Genomic DNA, 20,444 nt, shown 5'->3' with positions numbered 1-20,444 from the left:
CGCTCTCTCTCTCCGAGCGCTGGCCAGATGTCTTGGAAGACGCGGGAGTCACCACACACCCACGCTCTGCCCCACCACGCACGCGACTGTGGCGAACCCCGTTGACCACGCTCGGGTCGTACAGGGGCAGCAGTTTGGTGCGGGGGGGGGGGGGGGGGTTGGTGGGGGGGGGGGGCGAAGGGGGGGGGGGTTCACTCAACCGGGGGCGCCGCCAGGAGACGGAATCGAGTCCGTCACCGCTCGTGGATTCGCAAGCCGAGCGGCGCGAAGCCGGCGTCCTCACCCCGCCGGTGGCGGCCCCCCTCGGTCTAGAAAAACGCATCCACAGAGCAGAACTCGCTTCACACGGACCAATACTCCCCCCCCGCCCGCCCCACCGCCCGCAGATACGCACAGATAACGTAACGCACATGTGAGCTATGTAAATATATAAATAACGACCGTGACACACAAGCCGCCACCGAAGACTCTTTGTTGTGTTTGAGGTTTTTTTTTGCTTTTTTTTTTAAATCCGCTCCTCCCCCATCGCCCGCACCCCCTCCCTCCCCCCCCCGGCCTCGGCGCAGGGAAAGCGTCGCAGGGGCCGAGTGAAACTCTCGCCGACGAGACGGCGAGGAGGAGGATGAGTAGGACGAGAGAATAACGAGGAGCGGGCTCGCTCGTTCCCAACGCACCGCTCCAGAAGCGGGCCCCCCCCCCACCCACCCCCACCCCCGCCACGAGGAGCGAGCCTCCGCATTGAAGCCTCGCGGAGAAACAAGAACGGCGTTACCGTCGGCCGCGTTTCCACCGCGCTCCGGCCCACGCCGCACCTCCCCCCCCCCCCCACCACGAGTTAACTGTGGCCAGGAGAGGAGGGACTGAAAGCGGCAGGTGAGCGGGAGAGACGTCCGCCCTTCGGTAACCGCAAGGTCGGGGAGAGTTCGCTACGGTAACCGAGAGTTCGCTACGGTAACCGCGAGGTCAGGGAAAGTTCGCTACGGTAACTGAGAGTTCGCTACGGTAACCGAGAGTTCGCTACGGTAACCGCGAGGTCAGGGAAAGTTCGCTACGGTAACCGAGAGTTCGCTACGGAAACCGCGAGGTCAAGGGAAAGTTCGCTAAGGTAACTGAGAGTTCGCTACGGTAACCGCGAGGTCGGGGAGAGTTCGTGACGGTAACCGCGAGGTCGGGGAGAGTTCACTACGTTAACCGCGAGGTAGGGGAGAGTTCGCTACGGCAACCGCGCGGTCGGGCAAAGTTCGCTACGGTAACCGAGAGTTCGTTACGGTAACCGCGAGGTCGGGGAGAGTTCGCTACGGCAACCGAGAGTTCGCTACGCTAACCGCGAGGTCGGGGAGAGTTCGCTACGGTAACCGCGAGGTCGGAGAGAGTTCACTACGGTAACCACGAGGTCGGGGAGAGTTCACTACGTTAACCGCGAGGTAGGGGAGAGTTCGCTACGGCAACCGCGCGGTCGGGGAGAGTTCGCCACGGTAACCGAGAGTTCGCTACGGTAACCGCGAGGTCGGGGAGAGTTCGCTACGGTAACCGCGAGGTCGGGGAGAGTTTGCTACGGTAACCGCGAGGTCGGAGAGAGTTCGCTACGGTAACCGCGAGGTTGGGGGAGAGTTCGCTACGGTAACCGCGAGGTCGGGGAGAGTTCGCGACGGTAACCGCGAGGTCGGGGAGAGTTCGCTACGGTAACCGCGAGGTCGGGGAGAGTTCGCTACGGTAACCGCGAGGTCGGGGAGAGTTCGCTACGGTAACCGAGAGTTCGCTACAGTAACCGCGAGGTCGGGGAGAGTTCGCTACGGTAACCGCGAGGTCGGGGAGAGTTCGCTACGGTAACCGAGAGTTCGCTACAGTAACCGCGAGGTCGGGGAGAGTTCGCTACGGTAACCGCGAGGTCGGAGAGAGTTCGCTACGGTAACCGCGAGGTCGGGGGAGAGTTCGCTACGGTAACCGCGAGGTCGGGGAAGAGTTCGCTATGGTAACCGCGAGGTCGGGGAGAGTTCGCTACGGCAACCGCGAGGTCGGGGAAGAGTTCGCTACGGTAACCGCGAGATCGGGGAAAGTTCGCTACGGTAACCGCGAGGTCGGGGGAGAGTTTGCGACGGTAACCGCGAGGTCGGAGAGAGTTCGCTACGGTAACCGCGAGATCGGGGAGAGTTCACCTCCAACACCCAACCGGTCAGTGCCAAAGCAGTTCGCTAATCGGCACGGTTGTTGCTTACGTGACAAACCTTGCCATATCGACCGAGTAAGGGGGGCGATGGCGACGGGTCTAACGACGACACGTTCACATCCGCGTGATCAGACCGAGAAAAAGAAAAGGAAATTATAAAAAAACGCCTTGTTGTGCATAATTGTGGCCGCGAAAGCCTGCTCCACCGCTAAGATCGTGGGGCCTCAGGCGCTGCCCACCGAGTGACTTCGACTCCCGGGCGGTCCGCGATTTGCCGTCGTCTCGGAGGCAATGTGCCAGCGTGACCGAGACCCTGAGTTCGAGCCCTGCGGCTGGGTGTCTGTCTGACGGGGGCGCCGAGGTGCTGGCTAAGAGCACTTGGTCTGGCCGAGGTTGCATGGGGGGGTCTTTGTCAGTTGCTTTTGTGTGTGTGTGTGTGCGCGTGTGTATGCGTAGGGGAGCGGTAGTATAGTAGTTAGGGCACCGCGCTACAAACCTGGCCACCCGGGTTCGATTCCCGCTGACGGCCAACACCGGTGACCATTATTTGAACCAGTCACGGGCCTCCCCAAGGTCTCAAATGAGTACCTGGTACGGCGTGTAACAACATAGCCATGCCGGCCTTCATAGGTGTATCTTTGTTTTTTTTCGTGCGTCTCAGTCAGTCGACCCATGGCACCTGCTGGCCCCGTGACCTCCTGCCACTTTGCGTGGCTTCAACGTGCACATGGCCTACCACAAGCGCCGTAGTGACGTAACCACCGCTTAGTGGCGAATGGTGGTTGTTCTGTGTGTGCGTGCGTGCATGCGCGTGACGGGGGAACTGAAGTCTCGTGGTCAGCGCGCCGACCTACGAACCCCAGCCCGCCCGAATTCGATTCCCACTCGCGGTCAACGCCGGCGACGGACATCGGGCGGGGTTTCGCGTCTCAAACGAGCGCCGGCTCGCGACGCGTGAACGTCACCACATCGGCAGATAAAGGAGACAGAGGTGTGCGGCCGGCCGCACTGCAATCACGCCGTAACAGCGCTTGTTGAAGGCTGCACACGGTGGTGGTGGTGGATCTTGGCGTTTGCCAGGATGGCGAGGACGTGCGTGTGTCTGCTGCTGTCACTGGCCGCCGCCGCCGCCGCCGAGGTCGGCTACCAAGCCAAGGACGAGACGGACGTGCGGGTCGAGCGACTGGGACAGGACGTCAACGAGACGGAGTTCGTCTACATCAGGCACGCGTGAGTCTACTACCCCCCGTGAGTCTACCCCCCGTGAGTCTACCCTCCGTGAGTCTACCCAGTATGAGTCTACCCCCCGTGAGTCTACCCCCCGTGAGTCTACCCCCCGTGAATATACCCCCCGTGAATCTACCCTCCGTGAGTCTACCCAGTATGGGTCTACCCCCCGTGAATCTACCCCCGTGATTCTACCCCGCGTGAGTCCACCCAGCATGAGTCTACTACCCTCCGTGAGTCTACCCAGTATGAGTCTACCCCCCGTGAATCTACCCCCCGTGAGTCTACCCCGCGTGAGTCCACCCAGCATGAGTCTACTACCCCCCGTGAGTCTACCCTCCGAGAGTCTACTCAGTATGAGTCTACCCCGCGTGAGTCTACTTAGCATGAGTCTACCCCACAGCACAAGAACGCTTTCGCCCTTCGTCAGATTCGTACAAAAAAAATCGGAGCCTCTCACCGCCATTGGCATTCCACCCTCTCCCCCCCCCCCCCTCCCGTGTCGCTCGCGGCCGCAGCTACGTGCACACGGCGACGAGGATACGCGACGACGCCAAGCGAGCCGCCGCTGCCGCCGCCGCCACTGCTGCCGCCGCGACCGCCGCCGGCGCGACCGCCGCCGGCGCCGCGGCCTGCCACCACACCTTCGTGGTGCCCCCCCACCTGCCCGAGGGCCCCATCTGCGTGCTGCAGGAGGGGGCCGGCGCCCCCCCGGAAGCAGGGACCCCCGCCGGCATCGCGGCGGCGGCGGCGGCGGCGGTGAGTCGCGCCGGCTGGGAGATGTTCGCTCTGCCTCGCGCGGTACGCAGGAGGTCGTGGGTTCGATCCCGACCCCTGCTGCTGTATATTTGGAGTTTGCGGTATCTCTCTCTCATCATCATCAAGGTGGCTAGGAGATGTTAACGACCTCGCCTGGTGTACAGGAGGTCGTGGGTTCGATCCCGACCCCTGCTGCTGTATATTTGGAGTTTGCGGTATCTCTCTCTCATCATCATCAAGGTGGCTAGGAGATGTTAACGACCTCGCCTGATGTGCAGGAGGTCGTGGGTTCGATCCCGACCCTGACGCCTGCTGCTGTATATTTGGAGTTTGTGTGTCTCTCTCTCTCTCATCATCATCATCATCACGGTGGCTAGGAGATGTTGACTACCTCGCCTGGTGTACAGGAGTTCGTGGGTTCGATCCCGACCCTGACGCCTGCTGCTGTATATTTGGAGTTTGCGTTTGTCTCTCTCCCCGCGGTCGCGTGGATTTCTCTCTCCGGCTCGTACGGTCTTTCCCTCCACATTTAGAATCGACGTCAAGCGATCAAGAGTATTTGGCTGCTGCTAGACATTTCCACGTGATGACAAGCCGCTTCGTTGAGCTATCTCAACGTTCATCACAAGGGAGAAACACAAAAAATAGACAAAACACTTTTTTTTGCCAGTATTGAAACGGCTCTACGCCTCGCTAGTAGCTATGTCGCGAGGAATATAATGCCTTGCTAGTAGCTACAACACACAATGCCTTGGTAGTAGCTATACTGCAATGTGTATAATGCCTTGCTAATTTAACACGCTTGCTAGTAGCTATGTCACAAGGTATATAATTGCCTCGCTCGCAGCTTTACCACGAGGTATAACGCCTTGCTAGTAGCTTTACTTGGAGGCACTGCTCCATTGCAGGCGGTGGACAAGTTCTGGGCTGAGCTGGGCACCCACGGGCGGCAGCTCGCCCTGCTGCAGCGCCAGCTCTCCGACCTGGACGACTCGACGGAGATCGGCGAGAAGTTCGAGGTGGGAGGCAGGGCGGGAGGTAGGGCGGGTGGCAGGGCAGGTGGCAGGGCAGGTGGCAGGACAGGTGGCAGGGCGGGTGGCAAGACAGGTGGCAGGGCGGGTGGCAAGACAGGTGGCAGGACAGGTGGCAGGGCAGGTGGCAGGGCAGGTGGCAGGACAGGTGGCAGGGCGGGTGGCAAGACAGGTGGCAGGACAGGTGGCAGGACAGGTGGCAGGGCTGGTGGCAGGACAGGTGGCAGGGCAGGTGGCAGGACAGGTGGCAGGGCGGGTGGCAAGACAGGTGGCAGGGCTGGTGGCAGGACAGGTGGCAGGACAGGTGGCAGGGCGGTTGGCAGGACAGGTGGCAGGGCGGGTGGCAGGGTGGGAGGCAGGGCGGGAGGCAGGGTGGGTGGCAGGGCGGGAGGCAGGACAGGAGGCAGGGCAGGAGGCAGGGCGGGTGGCAGGGTGGGTGGCAGGGCGGGTGGCAGGGTGGGTGGCAGGGTGAGAGGCAGCTGCAGACTAGAACGGGAAGACTGCTTGGGTACTGTCGGGTTGCTGCTGGCTGCGGGGAAGGCCAAGAGACACTCGCACAGCACGGCAAGTGGATTCTTGCATCTGTCCGTGCGGAGCTGTGAGTGGTGACCCCCCCCCCCCCCCCCAATCCTACGTGCGAGTTGTCAACACCGCGAGACGCCTCTCCGGACCCTGACCAGGAGGATTTGGTGGTGGCGGCGGCAGCGGCGGCGGCGGCGGCGGCCGCCGGTGGCGGCGGAGACGGCGGCGCGACCGGCGGAGGCGGCGTAGGGCTACGGGCGGCGGTGCAGGCGCTCCGCCGGGCCGGCCGCGCCGTGGGCGAGCGCGTCACGGCGCTGTACGCGCGCATCCTGCGCGAGACCGTGCTGGATCGCGGCGGCAGTGGCGGTGGCGACTACGGCGGCGGTGGTCAGGGTGGATCTCGGCAGGGCCGCACCCTCCAAGTGGCTCGCACGGAGCTGCACAAGCGCGTGAGCGAGCAGGAGACGCACAGCCTGGGTCTGCACGGACACTACGCGCGCATCCAGAGCACGTGAGTCGCACGCGCTGCGGGCCTACAACGGATTTCAAACTAAACTATTTTTTTTTATTTTACCAGGTAAGGCCCACTGAGCTATGTAGCTCTTGATAGCTTAACGAAGTGGCTTATCATCAGCAGCACGTGGAAACTTATACTCGAATACGCACATTTTCTAAATGTGGAGGGAAAAAAAACGGAGGACCCGGAGAAAAATCCACGCGACCACGGGGAGAGAAACACCGCCAACTCCAAATATACAGCAAGCGTGAGGGTCTGGATCAAACCCACGACCTCCCGCGTACCGGGCGAGGTAGTTAACATCTCATGCGATCCCATACCTGTTAACCCATACGGTTTACTCCATATTCCTGTACAGGGAAATGGAGCTTTCAGGTCCATACGGCGTACAGCCGTTTCAATACGATCAAAGAAAAATGTGTATCTGTTTGTGCTTCTCTCCTTGTGATGGGACTTTGTAGGATGAACGTTGAGAATTATAAGGGGCACGGGGTGACCAATAAGTTCTGAATTGGTAATAAGGTAGGGCACTGATAAGGTGTTGACAGGTGTGTGATCCTAATCGAGAACTTTGCAGAGTACATTGTCAGCATTGCGACGTTGATGGCCAATAACGGCTACATTGTGTATGGTATTTTATTTTAAAAAAAATGGCCATGAGATGAAATGAGAGAACCTGGAGGAAACGGGGGGGAAAGGACGCATGGGGGGGGGGGGGTAAGCCAGAGATCCCAGAGAAACCCCAGGCGTGCTACGGGGGGCAGAGTGGAGTTCGGCAAAACCCAAATAACGAGGAGTATTTTTTTTTCGAATTCGGTCAAAGAAATTATATATTTCAAGAACCGCGCAATGCAACGTGGGTGGTGGTGGTGAACGCGAGAGGCGGCGGCGGGTGCTCGACAAACAATGTCTCGCTCTCCCCCCCCCCGAGACCCGTGCAGCTACGACTCCCTATCGGAGACCGTCGGCAACCACACGGCCACGCTCGCCCGCCTGGGCCTTCGCTGCTGCCGCCAGCGGCCGCTCGACGCCCAGCCGCCCCCCACCGACCCCCGCCGCGCGACCGACGGGGCACGGGGCCCCCCGTCGACGCCCTCGGCGGAGCGAGGGGCTGACGGCGGTGGCGCCGTCGCGTCGCCGATCCCCTCGCCGGACCGCGCCTGGCGCGCGACGGCCAACGGCGGAGGCTCTGCCGGCTCGGAAACTTCGTACGGCTGCGGCGGAGGAGGCGGAGGAGGAAGCGGAGGTGACGCCGCGGGGAGATTGGCGACGGGAGATCGGGAAAAGGGAGCACGCGGGAGCGAGCGAACACCGGCGGTGGCGACGCAGACGGTGCGACGGCAGCACGGACTCACCGATGGCTGGGCGGGGAAGCAAGGTAGCGCGCATGCCGCTTGATGTGAGGGAGGGTCACGGTTTGAGACGACTTAGCGATCACGGGAAATCAACCCTTTCCCCGTTCAGAGTCGTCCGCGAGTCGCAGGGTGTAGGGGAAGGCGGGGTGTCCCGGTTCACCGCCGAATCTCGAAACGCGCGAGCGGCTCCGAGTTAATTTTATTTAGAGAGAGGCGCAGCAGCAGCAGCAGCAGCAGCAGCGCCGTCGTTTTTTAAAGACGTCGTTACTCGCCGCAGAGAACCGTGGCGACCGCCGCCGCGCTACGATGGCCGGCGCCAAAACTGTGCGCCAAGGGCCCGCTCCCGCGGGGCCTTGCGGTAGCCTCGGTGCCGACGGAATTATTTTTTTTATTTTAGTTTTTCTTCCAGGTCACTCTTGGCAATGAGACTCTAACCCAAGTTCTCACCGCCCTCGTGGCGATGGCGCCCGTGCCGAACGGCGCTCCGAACGTTTCCGCTGTCGTTCTACATCCCCAGGACTCTCCGCCGTCGACGGAGGCGCGAACTGGGCGCCCGGGAGTGACGGTGGCCCGGAGGTTGGGAATCGTGGCGGCGGCGGGGGGGCGGCGGCCGCACCGGACAACGCGGTGATGCGGCACGGCTCCCGCGGCGCGGCCGTGCCGCCCGCGCCGGACGGGGCCGTGGTGCGGACCACGGAGAAGCCACACGTGGTGCTGGAAGGTGATCGGAGCCTCTTTGCGTTCAGTGTTGCTGCTCTCCTTTCCTTTGAGCGCGGTCGGCAACGTACGGCGGTGCCAAAGAAGTTCAACGCCAACACATAGTGACAACTAATAACACTACAGATACCAATAACACATGAGACCACTGACCACTGATGCTGACACTGCCTATGGAAATGACACTGCTGATGATCCTTACGGAAATGACACTGCTGATGATGACTATGGAAACGACACTGCTGATGATGACTATGGAAACGACACTGCTGATGATGCCTATTGAAATGACACTGCTGATGATCCTTACGGAAATGACACTGCTGATGATGACTATGGAAACGACACTGCTGATGATGACTATGGAAACGACACTGCTGATGATGCCTATTGAAATGACACTGCTGATGAAGCCTATGGAAATGACACTGCTGATGACGCCTATGGAAATGACACTGCTGATGACGCCTATGGAAATGATGCTGCTGATGACGCCTATGGAAATGACGCTGCTGATGATGACTATGGAAATGACACTGCTGATGATGCCTATGGAAATGACACTGCTGATGAAGCCTATGGAAATGACACTGCTGATGACGCCTATGGAAATGACACTGCTGATGACGCCTATGGAGATGACACTGCTGATGACGCCTATGGAAATGACACTGCTGATGACGCCTATGGAAATGACACTGCTGATGACGCCTATGGAAATGACACTGCTGATGACGCCTATGGAAATGACACTGCTGATGACGCCTATGGAAATGACACTGCTGATGACGCCTATGGAAATGACACTGCTGATGACGCCTATGGAAATGACACTGCTGATGACGCCTATGGAAATGACGCTGCTGATGACGCCTATGGAAATGACACTGCTGATGATCCTTACGGAAATGACACTGCTGATGACGCCTATGGAAATGACGCTGCTGATGACGCCTATGGAAATGACACTGCCGATGATGCCTATGGAAATGACACTGCTGATGACGCCTATGGAAATGACACTGCTGATGAAGCCTATGGAAATGACACTGCTGATGACGCCTATGGAAATGACGCTGCTGATGACGCCTATGGAAATGACACTGCTGATGATCCTTACGGAAATGACACTGCTGATGACGCCTATGGAAATGACGCTGCTGATGACGCCTATGGAAATGACGCTGCTGATGACGCCTATGGAAATGACACTGCTGATGACGCCTATGGAAATGACACTGCTGATGACGCCTATGGAAATTACACTGCTGATGACGCCTATGGAAATGACGCTGCTGATGACGCCTATGGAAATGACGCTGCTGATGACGCCTATGGAAATGACACTGCTGATGACGCCTATGGAAATGACACTGCTGATGACGCCTATGGAAATGACACTGCTGATGACGCCTATGGAAATGACACTGCTGATGACGCCTATGGAAATGACACTGCTGATGACGCCTATGGAAATGACGCTGCTGATGACGCCTATGGAAATGACACTGCTGATGATCCTTACGGAAATGACACTGCTGATGACGCCTATGGAAATGACGCTGCTGATGACGCCTATGGAAATGACACTGCCGATGATGCCTATGGAAATGACACTGCTGATGACGCCTATGGAAATGACACTGCTGATGAAGCCTATGGAAATGACACTGCTGATGACGCCTATGGAAATGACGCTGCTGATGACGCCTATGGAAATGACGCTGCTGATGACGCCTATGGAAATGACACTGCTGATGATCCTTACGGAAATGACACTGCTGATGACGCCTATGGAAATGACGCTGCTGATGACGCCTATGGAAATGACGCTGCTGATGACGCCTATGGAAATGACACTGCTGATGACGCCTATGGAAATGACACTGCTGATGACGCCTATGGAAATTACACTGCTGATGACGCCTATGGAAATGACACTGCTGATGACGCCTATGGAAATGATACTGCTGATGACGACTATGGAAATGACACTGCTGATGACGACTATGGAAATGACACTGCTGATGACGCCTATGGAAATGACACTGCTGATGACGACTCTGGAAATGACACTGCTGATGACGACTATGGAAATGACACTGCTGATGACGACTATGGAAATGACACTGCTGATGACGCCTATGGAAATGACACTGCTGCTGACGCCTATGGAAATGACGCTGCTGATGACGCCTATGGAAATGACACTGCTGATGACGCCTATGGAAATTACACTGCTGATGACGCCTATGGAAATGACGCTGCTGATGACGCCTATGGAAATGACGCTGCTGATGACGCCTATGGAAATGACACTGCTGATGACGCCTATGGAAATGACACTGCTGATGACGCCTATGGAAATGACACTGCTGATGACGCCTATGGAAATGACACTGCTGATGACGCCTATGGAAATGACACTGCTGATGACGCCTATGGAAATGACACTGCTGATGACGCCTATGGAAATGACGCTGCTGATGACGCCTATGGAAATGACACTGCTGATGATCCTTACGGAAATGACACTGCTGATGACGCCTATGGAAATGACGCTGCTGATGACGCCTATGGAAATGACACTGCCGATGATGCCTATGGAAATGACACTGCTGATGACGCCTATGGAAATGACACTGCTGATGAAGCCTATGGAAATGACACTGCTGATGACGCCTATGGAAATGACACTGCTGATGACGCCTATGGAAATGACACTGCTGATGATCCTTACGGAAATGACACTGCTGATGACGCCTATGGAAATGACGCTGCTGATGACGCCTATGGAAATGACACTGCTGATGACGCCTATGGAAATGACACTGCTGATGACGCCTATGGAAATTACACTGCTGATGACGCCTATGGAAATGACACTGCTGATGACGCCTATGGAAATGATACTGCTGATGACGACTATGGAAATGACACTGCTGATGACGACTATGGAAATGACACTGCTGATGACGCCTATGGAAATGACACTGCTGATGACGACTCTGGAAATGACACTGCTGATGACGACTATGGAAATGACACTGCTGATGACGACTATGGAAATGACACTGCTGATGACGCCTATGGAAATGACACTGCTGCTGACGCCTATGGAAATGACGCTGCTGATGACGCCTATGGAAATGACGCTGCTGCTGCCGACACTTCTGACAGTCCTGACAACCGCCGATGCCAACGAAGCTGCTGCTGTTGCTCACACCACTGGCGACGACACCGCCGGCACGACCGCCGCCAACGCCGCCACCCTCACCGCGGCACCGCCCTTCCCACTAACACCACCGCCGGCCTCCCGCGCGTGGCAGGGCCGTGGCGCGACTGCCAGGAGGCGTGGGACGCCGGCTACCGGCGCTCGGGGCGTTACCTGCTGCGGCCGGCCGCCGGCAGCCCGCTGCTGCGGCACGCGTGGTGCGACCAGGAGCGCGACCCCGGCGGCTGGACCGTGGTGCAGCGTCGGAGCGATGGCTCCGTCTCGTTCACGCGCGACTGGGACGCGTACAAGGTGGGGGGGGCACAAAAACCTATTCCTATATCTTGTTACTGGCAAAGGAGGTCTCATAATGCAAATGCTCACCCCGAGCCCTCAATACTCTGATAGTGCGCTGTTTTTGAGTTGTACGCCTTTTGGCGTCTTCTGGTCCAACACCAATGGAGACTAGGCTCTAAGAAAAGCCGTCTCGGGTGTGGACCAATCAAATTCAAGGACAGTGCATATTGTTATTATCAGAGTTGTCTTTTTTGTTTGCACTTTGACTGCTTGTGTTGTGGTTATTGCAAACATGATGCCTTGAATAAAGGTGTCAGTTTTTGTGCCAGTTAAAAGGGTAAAAACCTATTCCTATATCTTGTTACTGGCAAAGGAGGTCTCATAATGTTAATGCTCACCCCGAGCCCTCAATACTCTGATAGTGCGCTGTTTTTGAGTTGTACGCCTTTTGGCGTCTTCTGGTCCAACACCAATGGAGACTAGGCTCTAAGAAAAGCCGTCTCGGGTGTGGACCAATCAAATTCAAGGACAGTGCATATTATTATTATCAGAGTTGTCTTTTTTGTTTGCATTTTGACTGCTTGTGTTGTGGTTATTGCAAACATGATGCCTTGAATAAAGGTGTCAGTTTTTGTGCCAGTTAAAAGGGTAAAAACCTATTCCTATATCTTGTTACTGGCAAAGGAGGTCTCATAATGTAAATGCTCACCCCGAGCCCTCAATACTCTGATAGTGCGCTGTTTTTGAGTTGTACGCCTTTTGGCGTCTTCTGGTCCAACACCAATGGAGACTAGGCTCTAAGAAAAGCCGTCTCGGGTGTGGACCAATCAAATTAAAGGACAGTGCCAATATTATTATTATTATCAGAGTTGTCTTTTTTGTTTGCATTTTGACTGCTTGTGTTGTGGTTATTGCAAACATGATGCCTTGCATAAAGGTGTCAGTTTTTGTGCCAGTTAAAAGGGAAAACCCTATTCCTCTATGGGGAGTGTTGAGTCTATGGGCAGTGTTAGTCTATGGGCAGTGTTGAGTCACACAAGCGGCCTTCATCAGGTGAAGGGACGAGACTTCACCTGATGAAGGCCGCTTGTGTTGTGGCCGAAACGTCGTGAGAATATTATTGTGTTATTTTATTTTATCAATTTATTATTTTATTCTCATTCTACGTGACTTTACCGAAAGAACCAAAGAAGATGAATCCTTGCAGTCACGAAAGCTTTAAATCGAAATCTATGGGTAGTGATGAGTCTATGGGTAGTGTTGAGTCTATAGGTAGTGTTGAGTCTATGGGTAGTGTTGAGTCTATGGACAGTGTTGAGTCAATGGGCAATGTTGAGTCTATGGGCAGTGTTGAGTCTATGGGTAGTGTTGAGTCTACGGGTAGTGTTGAGTCTATGGGCAGTGTTGAGTCTATGGGCAGTGTTGAGTCTATGGGTAGTGTTGAGTCAATGGGCAATGTTGAGTCTATGGGTAGTGTTAAGTCTATGGGCAGTGTTAAGTCTATGGGCAGTGTGTATATTGAACTTTTTTCACACCGTACAAAGCCAACCGTGTTAATTGGAGGTGCGGGGGGTTGATCATAAACTAAACACAAAAAGCAAATGAGTTTGTCAATATAGACGACGATGAATTAAAAGTGCACAGCTTCCAGTGCCTCCCTAATATCGGAAGTAAGAGCGTTCCAGACGGCCGCAGAAGCGCTTCTGAAAGCGCGCGATGCGGTACCCACCGTCTTTGTTTGATGGTTAGGCCTTTGTCCGATAGTGCTGCTCGCTAACCAGCACTTACCCCAACAGTCTGCTGAGGATTTACGGAGGCGGCGGGGGGGATCTTTGTCCACGAGTGAGTGAACGAATGCGCGAGCGAGCGAAATGGCGAGTGTGCAAGTGAGTTTCGTGAGCGAACGAACGGGCGGGCGGGCGGGCGAGCGAGTCAGCGACGGCGAGTCGTGTGCCCGGTTGCGCCGGCGATCAGATCGGCTTTGGCCGCGTGGAGGAGGAGCACTGGCTGGGGCTCCAAACGATGCACGCGCTCACCAGCGAGCGCAACTACCGCCTGCTCGTCGCGCTGCAGGACTGGGACGGGCGCCGCGCCTTCGCCGAGTACGGCAGGTACCGCCGATGCCACCGGGATTCCACCGCCACCCGGGTTCCACCACCGCCGCGATTCGCACGCCGCGATTCCACCGCCACCGTGATTCCACCGCCACCGCGATTCCACCGCCACCGCGATTCCACCGCCACCGCGATTCCACCACCGCTATCCGCACCCCGCCGAAAAATGCCCGACCGTCGCAAGCGACGTCGTCTAACGGGAAAAAAATCACCGCATCGTTCAGCTTGTGGATTAATACGGTCGCTACGACGCAAGCCCCGCCCAACTGGCAGATCGTCGTGGGTCCCACGTGCCCACAGGTCAGGCAGTTCCACGGCGAGCTGACGGGGCCACAGGCCACAAAATCCGCGCGCAGTCCGGAACGGGTTCTTTTGCACGAGGAGAGTCCGCCGGCTCGACACGACAGAGAATCCGGTTAACAATCACAGCAGGCCGGGCCGCACCCCCGGGTTCCCGGCATTGTCGTCCCGTCCCCCCTTTAACGGAGGGACGGGACGACGGACGGACAACTGAGCAGACGGGCAGCAAGACGGAGTGACACAGACCCACAGACGAATGAAGCAGATGGACAGACACAAAACGGATAGAGAGACAAGCCCACGCAGTCAAAGCTAATGAACGAACTTGTTAACAAGAAGGATTTTGGCCAAAACTCGAGCTTCATTGGCGGGGTGGGTGTAGGGGGGTGGGTGTAGTGGGGGTGGGTGCAGGGGGGTGGGTGCAGGGGGGTGGGTGCAGGGGGGTGGGTGCAGGGGGGTGGGTGCAGGGGGGTGGGTAGAGGAGGGTGGGTAGAGGAGGGTGGGTAGAGGGGGGTGGGTAGAGGGGGGTGGGTAGATAGGGGTGGGTGTAGGGGGGTGGGTGTAGGGGAGTGGGTAGAGGGTGGGGTAACCACCACTCTCATCTTGAGCGACTACCATCCCCTCCCCCCCTCTCATCTCCCCCCTCTCATCTCCCCCCCTCTCATCTCCCCCCCTCTCATCTCCCCCCCTCTCATCTCCCCCCTCTCATCTCCCCCCCTCTCATCTCCCCCCCTCTCATCTCCCCCCCTCTCATCTCATCTTCCCCACCCCCTCTCATCTCACCTTCCCCACCCCCTCCACTCCCCTCCACTCCCCTCCACTCCCCCCCACTCCCCTCCTCTCCCCTCCCCTCTCCTCTCCCCTCATCTCCTCTCCCCTCTCCGCGTGGGGCGTAGCTTCCGCGTGGAGAGCGAGGAGGACAACTACCGCCTGAGGCTGGGCCACTTCCGCGGCATGGCGGGCGACTCTATGGGGCTGCACCACGGGAAGCCGTTCAGCACCTACGACCGCGACAACGACGCCTTCAGGGGTGAAACTCGCCGATTGGCTACGCCGCAGTTGACACCGCATGCACACGACGAATCGGCTCGACGCGTTTCCGCATCCATAGCAACCGCCGTGCAATGTCCCCCCCCCCACCCCCTCCTTCGTAGCGCATCAGGGGCAGGCCTCGCCGGCAGCTATTCGGCCGAATTAAACGTGCGGCAAGAATCAACGTGATAAGAATCAACGTGATAAGAATCAACGTGATGAAGTTGCGAGCGCAGTCAGCGGTGACCGGGCCGAGACCATCAACTAGCTACACTTGAGAACGCGGTTTAACCACAACTCAGTCTATGCGAGCCTATGGCTCTCTATGCGAGCCTATGGGTCTCCATGCGAGCCTATGGGCCTCTATAAGAGCCTATGGGTCCCTAAGCCATCGATAACCGGGCTGAGACCATCAACTCATGCACTTGAGAATCCGGTTCAATCGCAGGCAATCGGCCGACACCCGGATCTGAACCCAGGAGCTTGAGCGGTGCCGGCTCAGCAGCGACTCTGACCTCCGAGCAACCAGAGAGACCGGCAAATATATCCCGCGCAACCGATAATCCACGACCCGGAATTAACCGGGACATTATTATTATTATACATATATTACTCTTTGGTTTTTTCGGTAAAGTCACGTAGAAATAGTAAAAAAATAAAAACAGGTCCCTGCAGGGTGGGCTGGTAGGAACATTGGAATTTTGCGCAATTGTATTTTTACACCCCAACAGCACGAGATTTCACTTCGTTAAAGTATTGAAAGGGGACGGACGGACGAACACATTAATCTATTGCAGGCTGGTACACTCAGTTTACAACTTCGTTCCTACCAGTATTATATAATAGCATACGACGTTTCCATTGCAACACAAGCAATCATCATCAGGTACAGAAGAGCTTAAGAGAGAGAGAGGAAACACAGAACCGCAGACATATACACAGACCTTAAGTAGAGGGAATTAACACAGACACACCAGACTCAACGCTGCGCCTCCAATTGGCACGGTTGGCTACGTACGGTGCGCGAAAGATATATATTTGTTTTACTTCACCAAGCGTGCTCGCATCGCTCGTCCATGACGTCCCGTCTCTCCCCCCCCGCCCCACCGCCCCACCGCCCCGCGCCGCAGGGAACTGCGCGCAGCACCAGAAGGGCGGCTGGTGGTACAACGCGTGCTCGCACGCCAACCTCAACGGCGTGTGGTACGAGGGCGGCCGCTACACGGGCAGCGAGCAGGACGGCGCCTACTGGACGACGTTCCGCGGCACGGCCTACTCGCTCAAGAGCATCGTGCTCATGATACGGCCCAACCCCAACTTCTACCACTGAGCGGCGGGCGCGGCGGCGGCGGTGGCAGGGGGCGGCCGCCGCCGCCGCGCCCGTCACGTGCGGCCGGCGTCGGCGTCGTGGATCGCCCCCCGTTGTCGACTCGATTGCCGCATCGCGGATTATTGTCAGCGGCCGTGGTGAGGGAGTCGGGGGGGGGGGGGGGGGGGGCTTCGGTTGGAATTCGACGCTGCCAATGTCGCCATCGCAATCAGCATCATCATCGTCATCGGCTTGATACATCAGTGTCGTCATGATCGTCATCTTCATCGTGCTGGATCGATCATCATCAGCAGCAGCAGCAGCAGCAACAGCATCGTCTTCTACGTCAGCGTCATTGTTATCGTCGCCGTCAACTCGCCATCGTCGTTGTCCCGTCGTTGTAATGGATCGCCCTCGTTGTCGACTCGATTGCCGTGTCGCGGGTGATTATCAGTGGCCGTGGCGAGGGAATGGCTTCGGTAGGGACGTAACGCTGTCAATGTCGCCATCGCAAATCATCATCATCATCAGCTTGGTATATCCGTGTTCTCGTCAGCATCATCATCATCATCCATAATACAGGTTTTTTTGGGTTAGATCGCGTAAGTATATTTACGTGATTTGTATTACGGGTGATATTGGTCACGAAAGCCTTCGTGTTAAACTCGATCATCGTCATCATCAGCAGCAGCATCGTCAGGCTATATCATAGCATTATTATCATCATCATCATCACCTAGTCGCCGACCAGTCGTTGTTATCGATCGCCCTCGTTTTTTACTTGACAGCCGTGTTGTGGATTATTGTCAGCGGCCGTGGTAATGGAATGGTTTCGGATGGGACGGGACGCTGCCAATGTCGCCATCGTCATTATCATCATCAGCAGCAGCAGCAACAGCATCGTCTTCTACGTCAGTGTTATCATCGTCATCACCTTGCTCAACTCAAGGGTCGTGTTTGAATCTTATCGATTATAACTTTGGCCGCTTGGCATTTTGTGGGCCTTGGTGGCCCTGTGCTCAGCAAACTGCAGTTTAAAAAAAAATAACATCTCTGTCATCAATGTTGTTGTCATCATCACGTTATTTATCTTTAGGGCCAAAGTGGACATCACAATCACGAATGTGATTTTCCTGGTGCATCTTCCTTAGATTTGGTACAATTTCAAACGCAACTTTTATAACGGCGGTAAAAACCAAAAACAATAGGAGTCGCAGCTGGGCTACAACTAATTTTAAAGTTGTATCAACCAATGTTTCACACCCCTGATTGGCACGGTTCGCTATGTACGGTGCGAAAGAAATTCAACAAATATACATACTGCCCATAGACTCAACACTGCCCATAGACTCAACACTGCCCAGACTCAACACTGCCCATAGACTAACACTGCCCATAGACTAACACTGCCCATAGACTCAACACTACCCATAGACTCAACACTGCCCAAACTCAACACTGCCCATAGACTAACACTGCCCATAGACTAACACTGCCCATAGACTCAACACTGCCCATAGACTAACGCTGCCCATAATCTCAACACTACCCAAAGCCTAACACGACCCATAGACTCAATGCTCTCCGTGGCCTAACACTACCCATAGCCTAGCACTACCCGTAGACTAACACTACTCATAGATTAACATTGCCCAGACTCAACACTGCACCTCCAATTGGCACGGTTGGCTACGTACGGTGCGAAAGAGCATACGTACTCGCTACTATACACTTCCATACACTACGTGACGACACAGCACACGATACGCTGCATGCACGGAGTTCGACCTACGCCACCGCTTCTACATTTCAAATCCCGAGCTGCCCCGCCGCGTCTCCGCCTCGCCTTTCACTGCGACGAGCGCGCGAATAAAAAAAAAACATTCCTCGTTTTTTTCCCCCGCGTCCTCCGCACCCCGATTTAGAGACGGCGACGCGCGCCCGCGCGTCGCCGCACGTGCATCACCGGATGAGTGAAACCACGTGACGTTGGCGTGGCTCCTGCCGCTCCCCCCCCCCCGCCCCCCCGCGTGTATCTGGCGCCGTGTGGCAGGGGTGGGGCGGGCGTCTGAAGCGGACAGGCGAACGCCACACCACACCCCCACCCACCCCGACGGGCGCACCGCCGTGCCGGCCTCAATAGGTGCTCGTTAACAGCGCTCGCTCAGCGGGCCCGTCCCACCGCCGCCCGCCCCTGCGTGGGCTACAGGAGGGATCGTTTAGAATCTGCGGTGGCGGTGGCTTGGCTTACGCGCGTCTCTCTCCAGCCTGCCAAGCAAGCGTGTGCTCGGCAGATGATGCGAGCGACTCGGGCGCGCGGAAAACTGGAACAACGCGCTGCCGAAAATATATGTGTAACATCGAAAAGGGGATATACTTTGAAAAGAAAACGAGTGTGGGTTTGTGTTCGTAAAAAAAAATATATATATACAGAATGAACGATATAATTGAACTCCATTTGCCGTATGCAGCTGCGATCCCGTCGTGATGAATCCTTGCCACGTGTTCGAGAGAGAAACCACGGCACACGCTCGGATTAATTAATTCGCTAATTCACGCGCAGGCGATTCATCTCGCGGGGGGCGATGGGGGGGGGGGGGGGCGGAACTACGGGGTGCGCGTTTTTGCACGTCCCCGCCCCCCCCCCCCCCGCCCCCACCGCGGTCGGCGCTCGCTAACGCCACTTCACCAAAGAAATAACATCGCCACTTTACCAACGCCGGCCCGCGTGAGCGGGACGGACGCCTCTCGCGTAGACGGAGCGCGCCGGCGATGCCACGGCATGAATAAATAAATAATCCACCAAACAAATCGGCAACCTCCTCTGCAACAAGCCGGGGGGGCGGCGGCCCCCCCGGGCCGCATTCGAACCGTGAGGCTCCCCGACGGCCGGCGAACGCTGGGCCGTCGCCGGGGCCCGGTGCACGGAGCCCGCTGTGGACACCGCCACCCCCCTCCAACCACCCCGGCGGAAAACCCGCGCGTCCGGTATGCGAAAGCATCGCGGCGTTTCCGAGCGATTTTAAAGACCGGCGCCGAACGATCGCCCGGAGCTCCGCCGGCGACGCACTGGGAAGGTCTGGCCGACTCCGTCCGTCCAACGAGCCGTACTTTATAAGCGTGGGGGCAAAACCTGCAGTCGGTACCCGGAGATAACCCGCACGTGCAGGGGCGTAGGGTAACGCTCAATCCCCGTACAGATGGAACACAGATGAAAATTAACCCACAGCAAGCCAGGAGGCAGTGAACTGCATGCGGTTAATCAAGAGTCTGCTTTACACACAAGTGTAACCGGAGCACCCAGCGGGATGGCAAAACTCCATCGCGTGCAGATAGAAGAGGCGGAGCTCACATTCGCCATACCGCCTTCTATCTATATTTTATTTAACGATTTTGAAATTTTTTTAACCAGGTGTAAAGGCCCCCAACGAGCTACGTAGCTCGTTTGTCAGAAGCGAGCTGGCCACACAAATGATAGCTCGACGAAGTGGCTTATCATCATCGTCACGTGGACAATCACAGGAACAAATGACTCGGCATGCGTGACGCCGATTCTAAATGAAGGGGGAAAAAAAAACGGTGGACCTGGAGAAAAATCCACGCGACCACAGGTAGAGAGAGAGAGAGACACGCAAACTCCAAATTTACAGCAGGTGTCACAGGGTCGGGATCGAACCCACGACCTCCTGCATACCAAGCGAGGTAGTTAACATCTCCTGGCCACTGTGATGATGATGATGAGAAAGATACCCACAAACTCCAAATACACAGCAGGTATCAGGGTCGAGATCGAACCCATGACCTCCTGTACACCAGGCGAGGTAGTTAACATCTTCTAGCCACCATGATGATGAGAGAGAGACACACAAACTCCAAATACACA

At 56.7% G+C, this 20,444-nt stretch overlaps 3 protein-coding genes across 4 annotated transcripts in view; 1 reads left to right on the top strand and 2 right to left on the bottom strand.

Annotated features, from left to right (window-relative positions):
* Positions 1 to 20,444, bottom strand: part of LOC142905294 (ras-specific guanine nucleotide-releasing factor RalGPS2-like) — a 65,547-nt gene that overhangs the window by 25,635 nt on the left and 19,468 nt on the right. The window lies entirely within an intron of this gene.
* LOC116955291 (ras-specific guanine nucleotide-releasing factor RalGPS2) overlaps positions 1 to 20,444 on the bottom strand; it is a 210,592-nt gene that overhangs the window by 189,545 nt on the left and 603 nt on the right. The window lies entirely within an intron of this gene.
* On the top strand, positions 4,969 to 18,459 carry LOC142905955 (uncharacterized; the record flags this gene model as incomplete). The annotated part of the gene is made up of 8 exons (XM_076053201.1): positions 4,969 to 5,172; positions 5,865 to 6,217; positions 7,165 to 7,601; positions 8,096 to 8,299; positions 11,625 to 11,821; positions 13,781 to 13,917; positions 15,117 to 15,250; positions 16,383 to 18,459. Coding segments are annotated over 8 exons (1,866 nt in total), but the record flags the coding sequence as incomplete, so codon positions are not given.

Source organism: Petromyzon marinus, chromosome 59, assembly GCF_048934315.1.
Source record: "Petromyzon marinus isolate PM22_M1 ecotype Great Lakes invasive population chromosome 59, UKy_Petmar_22M1.pri1.0, whole genome shotgun sequence".
Classification (NCBI taxonomy): domain Eukaryota; kingdom Metazoa; phylum Chordata; class Hyperoartia; order Petromyzontiformes; family Petromyzontidae; genus Petromyzon; species Petromyzon marinus.
The sequence above is the reverse complement of the archived record's forward strand: the minus strand, read 5'-3'. Positions and strand labels throughout refer to the sequence as shown.